This window comes from Hippoglossus stenolepis, chromosome 3 (genome assembly GCF_022539355.2).
Source record: "Hippoglossus stenolepis isolate QCI-W04-F060 chromosome 3, HSTE1.2, whole genome shotgun sequence".
Lineage (NCBI taxonomy): Eukaryota > Metazoa > Chordata > Actinopteri > Pleuronectiformes > Pleuronectidae > Hippoglossus > Hippoglossus stenolepis.
The window spans coordinates 25,761,867-25,774,022 of NC_061485.1; the positions used below are offsets into that span (position 1 = coordinate 25,761,867).

At 39.9% G+C, this 12,156-nt stretch overlaps 1 protein-coding gene across 6 annotated transcripts in view; it reads left to right on the forward strand.

Moving 5' to 3' along the window:
* The window catches only part of chl1b (cell adhesion molecule L1-like b), a 72,544-nt gene extending 66,832 nt beyond the window's left edge, over positions 1–5,712 (forward strand). For all 6 annotated transcript variants that reach the window (XM_047339399.1, XM_035152319.2, XM_035152321.2 and 3 more), the window contains 2 exons: positions 202–274; positions 3,076–5,712. In XM_047339399.1, coding sequence (XP_047195355.1) covers positions 202–274; positions 3,076–3,280 — 278 coding nt within the window. In that variant the 3' untranslated portion in view covers positions 3,281–5,712. The remainder of the gene's footprint in view (positions 1–201; positions 275–3,075) is intronic.
* Positions 5,713–12,156: the final 6,444 nt, after the last annotated feature.

The window sequence follows — 12,156 nt, forward strand, 5'->3', positions numbered from 1 at the left end:
AAAAAATGTACATTTAAATTCAATATTTGCAATCTTTTCCAAAGCTCTCATTGATCTTTCATCCAGTGAACAAGTGCAGGGAATAAGGGACTGAGAATCTAACTTGTTCAAACAACGTTAGCAGTCAGGGGACACAGTGATCTTCATTGGCAGCCGCCTCCAGAGGAAATCACTGATATCTTCTCTCTATTTTGTGAGCAGTAAAAGAAAAAGAAGACCTTCACCCGGACGTGGAGTCCCAGGGCATGAATGACGACACATTTTGCGAGTACAGGTAAGCATAACCACGGGAGCACTATTTCACGCACAACAGTGTATGAATTTCTCTTTTGCTAGCGGTGGTTTCTATCTTCTTCTCTTAATATTTCTCTCCCCATGCATTTTCTCCTCCCGCTGAGAAGACAACCCAGCAGGCACTCGGTTCACGTGGAGCCTCGCACTCCATCTGTCCAAGACATTTGAAGAGTAACTGGAATGTATGTGATAAACAGCAGTAGTGTCCCTGAGCTGTTTACACATCAGTGTAGTCAGACTGCTAGCCTCCCTTTATAGGACTTTGTGATCCCAGGTACGGTGTTGTGTTGGTGTTAGATGTGATAGACTTTGCATCATAAAGGGATGCGCAGCGGCGTTCAGATGCAGCCATTTTGTGTCCTTATGGAGCGAAACGCAGGCTGCACAGCACGCAGCAGGAGGCTAAAACCAATCAGTGTAATTGAAAGTGGCTCATCTCCAGGGCAGTAATATCTTGGCACGTTTCATTAATCCTTTAGTCGTCCAATTCATAACAGTCTACGGCAGCAGAAGTCCCAATGTAATTCCCCAATCAGTGGGATCTGCACAGCACAACAAATGATATGATATGATGGAGTCAAATGTGGCTCAGTCAGACAGGATTTATATTTTGTCAGGTTGACTCCAGGAGCTGCTGGCACCAGCTATTCTTAAATTTGTTGCTGTCTGTGTAAAATACTTCTTGAGCTTGTGATAAATCGGTCACACCATTATAATGCCAAATTACATTTAAATGTCATAAATTGTAGAAACTGGATGTCACAGCTACGTTCTCTAGGTTGGAGTCCATTCCAGCAAATGGCTGGTAACCTCACAAATGACTGCTGCAAGCAATAACCTCTTATAAAACACAGCATGTGGTTTTTATGCTTGGAATTCTGTATGGAATAAGAAAATAGTTCTAATCTCTTAAAAAGTGGCTTTTAGTGGCGCTAGAGTTGCTGTTCTTTATACTAAGCTCGGCTAGCTGGCTGCAGACAGTTAGGTTCAAATGTAGGTTACTTCCACACTAACGTGTTTTTAAAACTGCACCACTTTTGCTACGTTTGTACCTGACATCCACACAACTCAGGAGCTTTTGAGCCCCTAAAATCTGAACATGCTGTGAGCCCAATTTTAGTTTGCGTTTCCTGTGTTGCTTGTTTAAACAGGCAGACACTTGGACATTTGGATATGCTGACACAGACCCACCCTTACTTCCTGATTTGGTCTCGACTACGAGCGGTGAATGTAAAAAGGTTGCTAACACGTCCAGTAACAGTTCCAACTTGTCACTGACAATGTTTTCATGGACAGCATTATTATTATAACTGTTGACCTTATTCTGCGAAATACACTATTTTAATTATGATGTTTACATTATTTTCCAACAGAATATTCCATTCATATTCCCTATTACATGTTACAGAGCATAGTCTGATTAAAATGTGAAACAGCTGGTAACTGCTGTACGTTTAGATTTCCCGAAATGTTGCAAAACTGTCAACAGGACATTACAATGCGATTATGACGTAAACATGTCTACATAATGCGGCAAAGGTCAGATACTCCACATGTCTTATAAGACTATTGCTTATTCTGAGTATGACCTCATTCACATGGTAAGATAAGGTTATCATGTTTATATGGCATCAGACTGTTGTCTTTATCGGAGTAATATAGTAAAGTGGTCATCCTCTAACCAGAAGGTCGGAGGTTTGATCCCAGTCTTCCCCATCTGCATGCCTAAGTGTCCTCGGGCAAGATACTGAACCTCGATTTGCCCCTCATAGAAAGAGTGCTGCCCATAGAGGCACTGTATAAATGTGTGTGTGAGTGGCAATAACAATAACCTGTACTGTTAAAGTGCTTTGAGTGGTCATCAAGGCTAGAAAAGCTCTATATAAATACAGACCATTGACCATGTGAACATGAGCCATTGGTTCAACTAAATAAATCCCCAATCTCAATGTTCACCATTGCTGTTCCTCTGTCATAGTATTTTCTACAACTAAGCCATCAATTTCAGAGTAGACAATCTGCCGCCTGTGTACACCAGCGCACACATGCCCAGTGCAGGTCATAGTCATGTTATGAGCGGTTTCAGGTGTGTTAAGGACCTCAAACGCCTGTCTGGATGGAAATTGAAAAGGTATTAGTGTGGATGTAGCCTAGACACACAAGTGATACCGGTCATCTCATTTAATTCTTGGCTCAAATTCACACACACTTTGCAATACACTCAAGCTACTGTGGGTCGCCGCCAAATGCTAACACAACAAAACAGTTCACCTTGCCGTCAGTTCTGAACTCACCTCTTTGTCGGTTGATTGTGGAGATATTTGTTGACAAGTAATCTTCAACACTAGTTGGTGTGTTTCAACCTGTTTCAATTCAGTGAGGTGAAACTCGCTCATCACTGCAGTCATAATAAAGAAGAGAGAAAGTTCATCTCTAATGAACCTAATCAATAAAAAAAGTACACACTGTATCATTGTCTGTTACAGGACCACAGTGTGCAGCCCCAGTATCAGCACCAGTTTAATGTCCCCTTCAGGATTTCTTCACTTTGTCAAAAGCAGTGATGCATGTGTAGCTTAGCGATTATTACTGTTGGAACGTGTGCATGTGTGTGATGATTTCCCATTGGTCAGCCAGAGGTAAACACTAATGCCAATCACACCGGCTTCATCGTGGAGGCAGTGATAGCTCGAGCCTGCAGCTCGGCCCCCTCCAATAAGCCATAGAGTGAAGCCATGGGTGAAATGAGGTGATTCTAAATCCACTGTGCCTCTCTCACAGTGACAACGACGAGAAGCCACTGAAGGGCAGCCAACACTCGCTGAGCAGGGAGATCAAAGCGGGGGACAGCGGGGACAGTCTGGTGGACTACGGCGACGAGGACGTTCAGTTCAACGAGGACGGCTCTTTTATCGGGGAGTACGCGGGCCGAAAGGAGAAGAGGGTGTCCGCTGAGATCAAAGCCGCCGCTCAGACACCGGCGTGAGGAGCGGAACCGCCATTCCATCTTTACCCCGGGACGCCGCTTTCATTAAACCTGCTGGGACGAACAAATGAAAGAGGAAGCAGGACATTATCCACACCAAGCACACGTTTTGTGTCAAATGTAATGCGTCATTGCCAACTGCACACTGCCATTCTCATGTTATGAAGCTCTGTTTTGTCAAGTTGCAACAGAATGACCGTTACTAAATACTGTGTATATATAGTGTATATTCTATGTGCGGAGTGTCTTTTTTTATAATTATTATTACACAGAACATTTAGAGGGCTTGGATTTTTTTTTTTTCTCTTTTCCATTACTTCCACTGCAGAACTGTTTGTACAAATGTTACAAAAATGTCACTCCCCATTGCACATCATTACACGCAGCTTTGCCTCTCATGTCATCTCGTGGCAGACCACAGACGAGTGGGGATATCCAGTTGATATTTTTCAACGGGAGCAAATATTACTGACCTTTTATATTTGAAATGGTTTCATTAAATATGAAGTACAATGTGTAAGATGTGTATAAAGGTTGCTTATTAACTTATTTTTTTTTTCCCAGTGGTTTTCTACCTGACAGTTTAACAAGGAAATTTACATATCATTTTATATCATCAACATTGGTTGTTGAACCATAAACCTCCTGTGATATTAGAAGAAACATATAATTTAGTTGCCATGTTTATGAACATTTAGATCCATTGGACTGTATAAATCACCAAACCTAGTCTGTGCTTTGTAAAAGATTTTCTAAAATGTAATCCATTACAGGTCCCTATGTTCCTGATTATACATGAAAGAGAACCTAACCATTTTTACAACACTGAAGTTGCCAATACCTGCTGTTTGAAAAGTTTTACAAGTTTTATAGGAATCTTAGGAATTTTAGGAAATCAACTTGTTTGCTTTCTTGCTGACAGTTATTTAGGATGATTGATACAAAACCCCGAAGTCAGGTAGCTCAGTTTAGCATAAATACTGGTCAAAGGGAAATAGCTAGTGTGGCTCTGCCTTAGCGTAACAAAATCATCCTACCAGCACCTCACTGATAAAGAAATGACATCTTATTTGTTTAATGTGAATTTAATACAACCCCTGGACACCATCATTTTTCAGGGGTTTTTTTTGTAGGTTAAACAGATGAGATATAACATGTTAATCAATGAATTTTAGATGTGCTGGCAGGTGGATTTTGAATTTCTGGACAAGGCCAGACGAGCTGTTCCCAGCTAATCTAAACTAAGGAGTTGACAGTTGTCTCTTCATATTTAACACACAGACTTAAGAGTTTTATCAATTTACCCATAGCAAGAAAGTGCATAAGCATATTTCAATAGGATAACAATTTGAACTATCCATTTAAAGTGGATAGTATGACTCTGTGTCGTGCTTCCAAAATGCTGGAAGACTTTTGCAGAAACATACTTTTTTTGCAAAAAGTGCAAAATTGTTATCCTGACTTTTAGTCCCCAGCATGTCAGGCTCTGAAAAGGCTGAATCCTACATTTCCCATAAGGCATTTTAATAGTCTTTTTTACCGGAATGTCTAGTTCTTTCAAACTCGAGGTCCCAGTTTGCAGATCAGGCTTAAGGTCTTTGTGCACCAAGTCCGTATATGTTGTGTCACGTTTACACATAGACTCTGAAACTTTGATCTGTCATTAAAGTTTTCGGAACAGGTTTGATTTGAGCTGGTTGGGATCAATTGGATCACATAAATTATGTTTTTCTTATTTTTAATATGTGGTCTCAGTTCTGGTAGTGGAATGAAACCAATGAAAACCTGAAATGTTGGTAGAGGACCACAAAATCATCCTCAGTGCTCGACTCCATTTGATCTCATTCTGTGAATTTTCAGAAATATGAGAATATTAAAAGGCATCGCACTCAGTGTGCAAGGTTTCTGTGCGTGACGATTTTCATCAGAATATGGATTTAAAAAATGCTAGTACGAACTTGGTAAACAAAGACCTTACTACTACTAGACCTACTCTAAATATATTTGTACTATCTAAATCAATATACCCGGGGTGGCAACACAATTACAGCATCAGTGTTATTTCTCAGAGTCGACTCCAGAGCCACAGAGAACATTGTCCTCGCAGGCTGAGTATCTCTGCATGAACTGACTTTAATGTGTGATGTTAGTTGTTTACCCCTTCAAGAAGAAAGTTTTGTCAAACCTGCAATGGATTGTAGATCCTGTACGTGTAATCAGATTACTGGGATCTGGTTGCATGTTTGACACCCACACACACCGCTGATAGTGTGGAGACATGAGTCTTAACAAGCCTTACTCTGTTAATACACATTCATTATGTTATTAGCACCATGATCACAAGAGTCGCAGTGTTTTGTAAAAATTCTGCCATTGCATGATAAGAATGTTAATTGGTGTTTTTGATGTCATTAAATTGCTTTACTTTCCTATGTGCTGGTTATGGTCTGACTGTTTGGGTGAGTGCCCCCACAGATGAACGCATGATTAACTCGTCAGTCAGCAGTAAAGTACAAGTGGAGAGAGAGCAGTACCTGTGGAGCTGCCCTCATCCGCTCTGTATAAACTGGCAGATGTTCGACAAATCGTTCCCATTATGCAGTGTGACTAAAACAAATGTAATGCCGGGGTCAAGCCTCTGTCTGAGTTTGAGCATCGTGTGTGATTTACTCCGGCGGCAGGAGAGAGTCACCAGAAATCAAAGGAGTGGGCTCCAACCGGCTCCAGGATCAAGGAGCGAGCGCGGTAATCACGTCCGATGGTTGATATAGGAGAGTGTCACTGTGAGGGTTCTCACCGCGCTGATCACATCTGCCTCAAATACCCTCTCATCACTCAGCCCGCACGTCTGCTGTAGCCGCGGCTGTTTAGAGGCTTCAGCTTTCCCACGTGTGACCTTCAGGTGCTGGGAGTGGAGCCTCTGATGGCCACGCTGGACGTCCTCAGCTCTTTGGCGACAGTGTGAATAGCTGCACGGGGCTCCAGGCCTGCAGGGAGTACGGAGCATAATCCTGCAACATAACAACCACTCCTCTGTAGAGAAACATGCTCTTTGTGAAAAATTTACGATTTGTCCAGACTCTTGCAATAATTTTGCTTTCAAATGTGGTCATGTTTCCTGTGTTCACAAGACATTTCCATATGAATGAAGTTTCCTGAATCTGCCATTTCACGGCTTGTGACATGTTTGCCGACGTTTGTAGAAATGGTTGATGCCATTCATCACAGCACACTGTCCTGTACTTGCAAAAAAACGTTATTAGATGTACAATATTTCAGTTACGTGGACCTTCATCAGGTAGAAAGTTCAAACCCATATATAGGCTACACCTCCTTGAAAGTGGCCAATCAGAGAGAAGAAAATATCGGGCTCTCAGACCCACAGTCTGGTCCCATTTAACTAATCAGAACAGTATAAATACCTGGCATCAAGAAAGGAACTTTAATATGAGTACAATAGCTCATCAGTGTAACATAATACTGTTTAGGTCAGCCTCTAAAATTGCCTCTAAATGGGCAGTAGGTTCCCATAATATAAAGTACAAACCATACACAACAACATGGTGAAATTAAAGACAAATATATAGCACAATACATCAATATATAAGGGATATGAAACCAAGGGTGATGAAGAAAATTTACAAGCACAAACAAAATGGAAATACAAAACAAGGGATGATGTTAAATAATAAGATCATCCACTTAAGGCTTCAATACCTGGGTGAGTAGAAACATGAAAACATTAGTGGATAACTCTGAGAAGCTGATCAAACATTTAAAGTTATCAGATAATAATCTGTAAAAAAAAAAAACATAATTAGAAATAGGGGTAATAAGTTTTAGAAAAAAATATCTTGTCACGATAAATCCATTACATCTACAGAGTAAGAACAAATCTACATGATAAGAAAAAAATCATAAAGGCTTAAATGCCTGGACAGTAAAATTAACATTAATAGATACGTCTAACAATCAAAGATCCTGACTGATCCTAGACAGAGATACTATTCACACATAACATTAAGTAACAATTCATCGTTAAGGCCTTTTGGAGACAATGTTGTAATGTGAAGATCCCAAAGGCTCCACCTCTCTTAAGAAACAGATCGTGGTCCCCACCTGGAGGTGCTGTCTTAACCCCAAACCCCCAACCATAGAAGCATAGGGAGTTTTTGTTCATCAAAGTGCACAGCAACAGGATGATCGGGGTCACTTCTGCGTATTGCACTCTCATGTTCACTGATGACAGAAACGTTGTATAACTTAATAACTTTTTTTTGCAAGTACAGGACCGTCTGTGGGATTCCTCTTCTCTCACCTACGTGTGCTTTTTCCCCTACGCACCTGTCCACTATACTACATTGGCCTTTTCAGTGTTGTTTTGGTGCTCAAGTGCTCATTCTAATGCACGAGCATCTCAAATCTGATAAGCCTTCACATTGATATGAAGTATACTTGATAGGTTGGTCTTAGGTCTGGGCAATAAAACAATATCTATAATTTTCATCAATAGCAATATAAAAAAGGTTCAATATATATCGATGTCATGTTTATGCATTGTGCAAACACAGCAAGGAGCCATAACACAGAATTGATCTACCTCAGATTTGTTTGTCACTCTCTGCTCATGAAGAAGAGTTTCAAACCACAACCTTCACTCAGGAGAAAGAATCTGTAATATTTTGACCATTTGATCATGATAATCGTGATATTTACTGTTATGGAAATGTTTATTTTGATTTTTTCTGCCATATTGTCCAGCCCAATGTTTTCTTTGTTGTTTTGACAATTAGTGAGACAGTCATTGCAATTATTTCACCTCCTTGTGGAAACATAATAATAATAATAATAATAATAATAATAATAATAATAATAATAATAATAATAATAATACTCAAACACATTCTGCAGGATTACAAAAAAACGAAAAGCAGTTAAAAACGACACTAAAAACTATAAATATATAATTCAAATTGGAATCACACATTGAAAATACACATCATAATCTAACATCGAAAACATATGTGCAAACACAACACAAACATGGAAGGGCCATCACGAACGTAAAGCTGTTCTGAGTTCAGCCAACCTCTACCGTTCACAATTTGCTTCAGCATTAGCAGGAGATGATAGTCAGTAATTTAAAAAGAAATTAAACTCCAAATAGGAGCAGTAGCAGCCTCGGTGCAATAATGAGTCTCAGATGTGCTTTAGCTTTATGTGTGTGCAGCATCCCAGTACATATGAAGCACTGGGCTATTATACAGGAGCTGCACATCAGCTGTTCTTCTACTTCTTTAAACTCCATAAGAGAAGAATTCATGGTGCACATCACTATAGTGCCATAATATAGTGAGACAATAAAATATTTAATTAAGGTAGTTAGAGATAGTTAAAATGAAGCAAGGTGACACATCATCTCGTGCTCCTTAATAATTACTTATAATAATTGTACATAATCCAGGTTGTGGTGTTTTTCCATCCTTTGAAGAATGCACAGCCAATACATGAAGGTAGATTGACTGGGAAAATTGTCCACATGAGAGACGTGACACTTGTTTTTACAATGTCTGATTAAAGAGCCGAAGCAAATTGAAATTGATTTTTTTATGAGAAAAAATGATCGATTTAATTCTACCAGAATTCTTCCATTGCCGGGGCAACAAGTTCAGTGGGAGTGGAGTGACAGGACTGATACCGATATGTGATGGAGTGATTTAACTAGGAAGCTGATCGATGATGAGTTTCGATCGGAAATGTAAACATTTGTTGTTTGTTTGTTTGTCAACAGGCTTGTGAAAAGTCTACTCAACAGGTTTCCACAAAACTTGTCGGAAGGATGAAACATGAGCAAAGACAGACACAGTTTAATTTCAGGGTTGATCCAAACAAAGGGGCAGATCCAAGAATGTTCTATTACTCTCTGTACCATCCCGAAATAGGGCACTTATCTGACATTTTATTCAATTTCCCAGGGAATAATTAATGGATCTTAATGGAAATAAAAAATCTGATATGTATGAGTGGGTGAAGTTTGGTGCAGCTTGATTGGATTTAAGGGGACTGTTGGACCTTGACGGAGAGATGTGCTCCACTAGGAGACATTATAAATAGGTCACAACTATAAAAAGCTTTTGTAGGAGGTAAGGTCAGTTAAAACACGGGAAAAAGGTTGAAACATTAACAGGATTTTAAAAAAGAAAGTATTAGAAGAACAATTGAACGTGTGTGCCAGAGGAAATAATCCATGATCTACTTGTTGAGTCTTTTTGGAAAAGATGGGGCCTTTGGTTGATTAGTCATGCCTGCAGAGGTCAGACAGGAAGCTCTGGGCTTTTATTGTTGTGACACTGCCTTAGAAGAAGCACCTGTCCGGACATCTTTATTCACATCTCCTCTTTGCAGGTATGACATATATTTACACTTTTAAACGTTGACATGTGTCTGGTAGGTTGTTTTTGTCTGTGTTTCGTCAACGTGCTGAGTGAATGTTGAGTGTTTTTGAAGAATTGCTAACTGCTACGTTGATAAACATCTCTGTTGCCGGCACAGAAACATAACAGGTGTGTGTGGGTAACTTTTACCATGTTTGTCTGAGGTAACTGTCTGTGTTAACAAACAATGAATGTAACAAAGAGGGAAAAGAATCAAATGCTGGCTGTTGTACATCGATGAAGAAATGAAACTCTGTGAAATTTCTGTATCACAATTATAGTGACCAAAATGATCAATGTCATTATTGTAAAAATGTTTTGAAAATGTTCCCAAAGTACTCAAACTGAAGTCATTTCACCAAGTTTAATGTTTACATAATGTCATCATTACCAATATAAACAGTAATATGGCACCAACAGGATATCAAATCTTTCACATAACATTAGCATTGAAGAAAGGAGCCATTTCCTTGCTAAAGAAGCTTTTTGCTTTTCAATAAAAACTTCCTGTAACGCTGGTTTAAATGAAACCTTAAATAAGAAAATAAAACGTGAAACAAAAACTATGAAAATGCAGGACACTACCAAGCAAGGCCACCTTGAGCAGACAATCCCGACACGGGAGCATCTGAGGAGCGGCTTGTGGAAGTGTTACAGTTTTGTGTTCTACAATGTTGACGGAAAAATAACCAACTAAGGCAACACTGTCAACTTAATATCATTTAACTGCGTCACTCTTTAAAACAACAAATAAGCAGCAGAGTCGGCACATGAGCAGAGCCTTGCCTGTTAAACCTCCTATGATGGGATTCAAATATGTTTGAACAAATTGTGTGTCATGTCAAATATATTCCAACTCGATTTTCAGAGAAACATGCCCTTATACATATTAGTTAAGATGTGAGTGTGTGTGTCTGTGTGTATGTGCGTGTGTGTGAAAGCCCTGTCCTAATCCCATGCTGTATATTTAACAAGCATTGTACCCTACATTTAATTCCATGGTACCAGTTCATTACAATAGCAAAAAAAATCCCTTTTGTGTGCGTGTACCTCTAATGGAGGCAATATGAGCGAGTGTTTCTAGGCCTCGCCATTTGATGTGCGATGAATCGAGGAGGGGGAGTGTCAATGACTCAAAGCACAAGGTGGACTTTTAATAGCTCCAGTGACACGAGAGAGCCTTTTCTCAGACAAAGCGCTCCAACAGTTTCATGTAAATCAGAGTTACAAATAATACAGGACTCAAATGAACGACAGAATTGCCTCAAAGGTCTTACACTGAAAAAATAGCTGTATTAAGTAAAGAGGAGAAATGGGCTCCTTCCCCTGCCGAATGAATTTCTTCCCATGTTGGCTAAAAGCGCCGTAAGGCCGACATCACAAAAGCAAAGGAAACCAGTGGATCCAATTATCATTTCACAGTGTCGGAGTGATAAAACGTCTGCATGCTGTTGCCTCATGCCAGATGACTTCATATTCCTCGATAAAGCAGGAGATATTGCAATCTGTTTATTCAATAGACAGAGAGCTGAAGCCTCTTATGGGCGTACCGTAGTTCACATCAGAAATTATAAGGGGAAATTAAGGCAGTGGGTGTGTGATTCATACAGTCAGGTAATGAGAAATCGGAGCTACAACGGCGGTGAGGGCTCCGCGCTCTAAAGCACCGATTCATTTTGGAGTGCTGCAGAATTTCCGGTGCCAGGCGCGCGGGCCTGTGACTCTTTCAAAGTGCTCAGGCATCTGGGACATCTGAGGGACTGATCTCAACGTATCGCACTTGCGGCTGCAAATGAATTGGTCCCTCAGGTCTCCAGAGCTGTCAGCAACTCACTTTATATGAGAGCTTCATTCATCAACACATTTTTTCCCTGTGAGCAGCAACTTTTTGATAAAAAAAGAGGCAAAGGAAATGTAGCAAAACTTTTTTTAATAGCCCTTCTTTTTTGGGGGTTGCTGAATATACATGTGGCATTGAGGAACATCTGTAGAACTAAATCATGGACTGGTGCCTGTCAGGCTGCTGTAATTCTCCGGTGAAGTGTAATACCAATCGTCTCACCTCTTCAGACATCAGTTACCTCCGGAAATAAATGTGCATGTTGGAATTCAGGCCCCATGCTATATACACTTCATTTGCAATGATCAACTGTAGGTTTAAGTCAAGTTCATACTTTAATAGTTTAGGTCACTTTTAAGAAGTAAAGTCCATTTGGGTATGTACACTGGAGGTTTTCTGGCAAGAACTATGTATTTTTGGTGCTAATGATAAGGAAAATACAACTTCACTTATGGAAAGCACCACTAACTGTATTAGACTATATTACGAGTATTTGTTGAGTCCACAACTTCACATTTTTGAATGATCCGATGATCTGCTGACCAGAAACCTTTCAGATTTTAGTTAGCCATAATGGAATTGGACTCACTTGTCTAATAAAT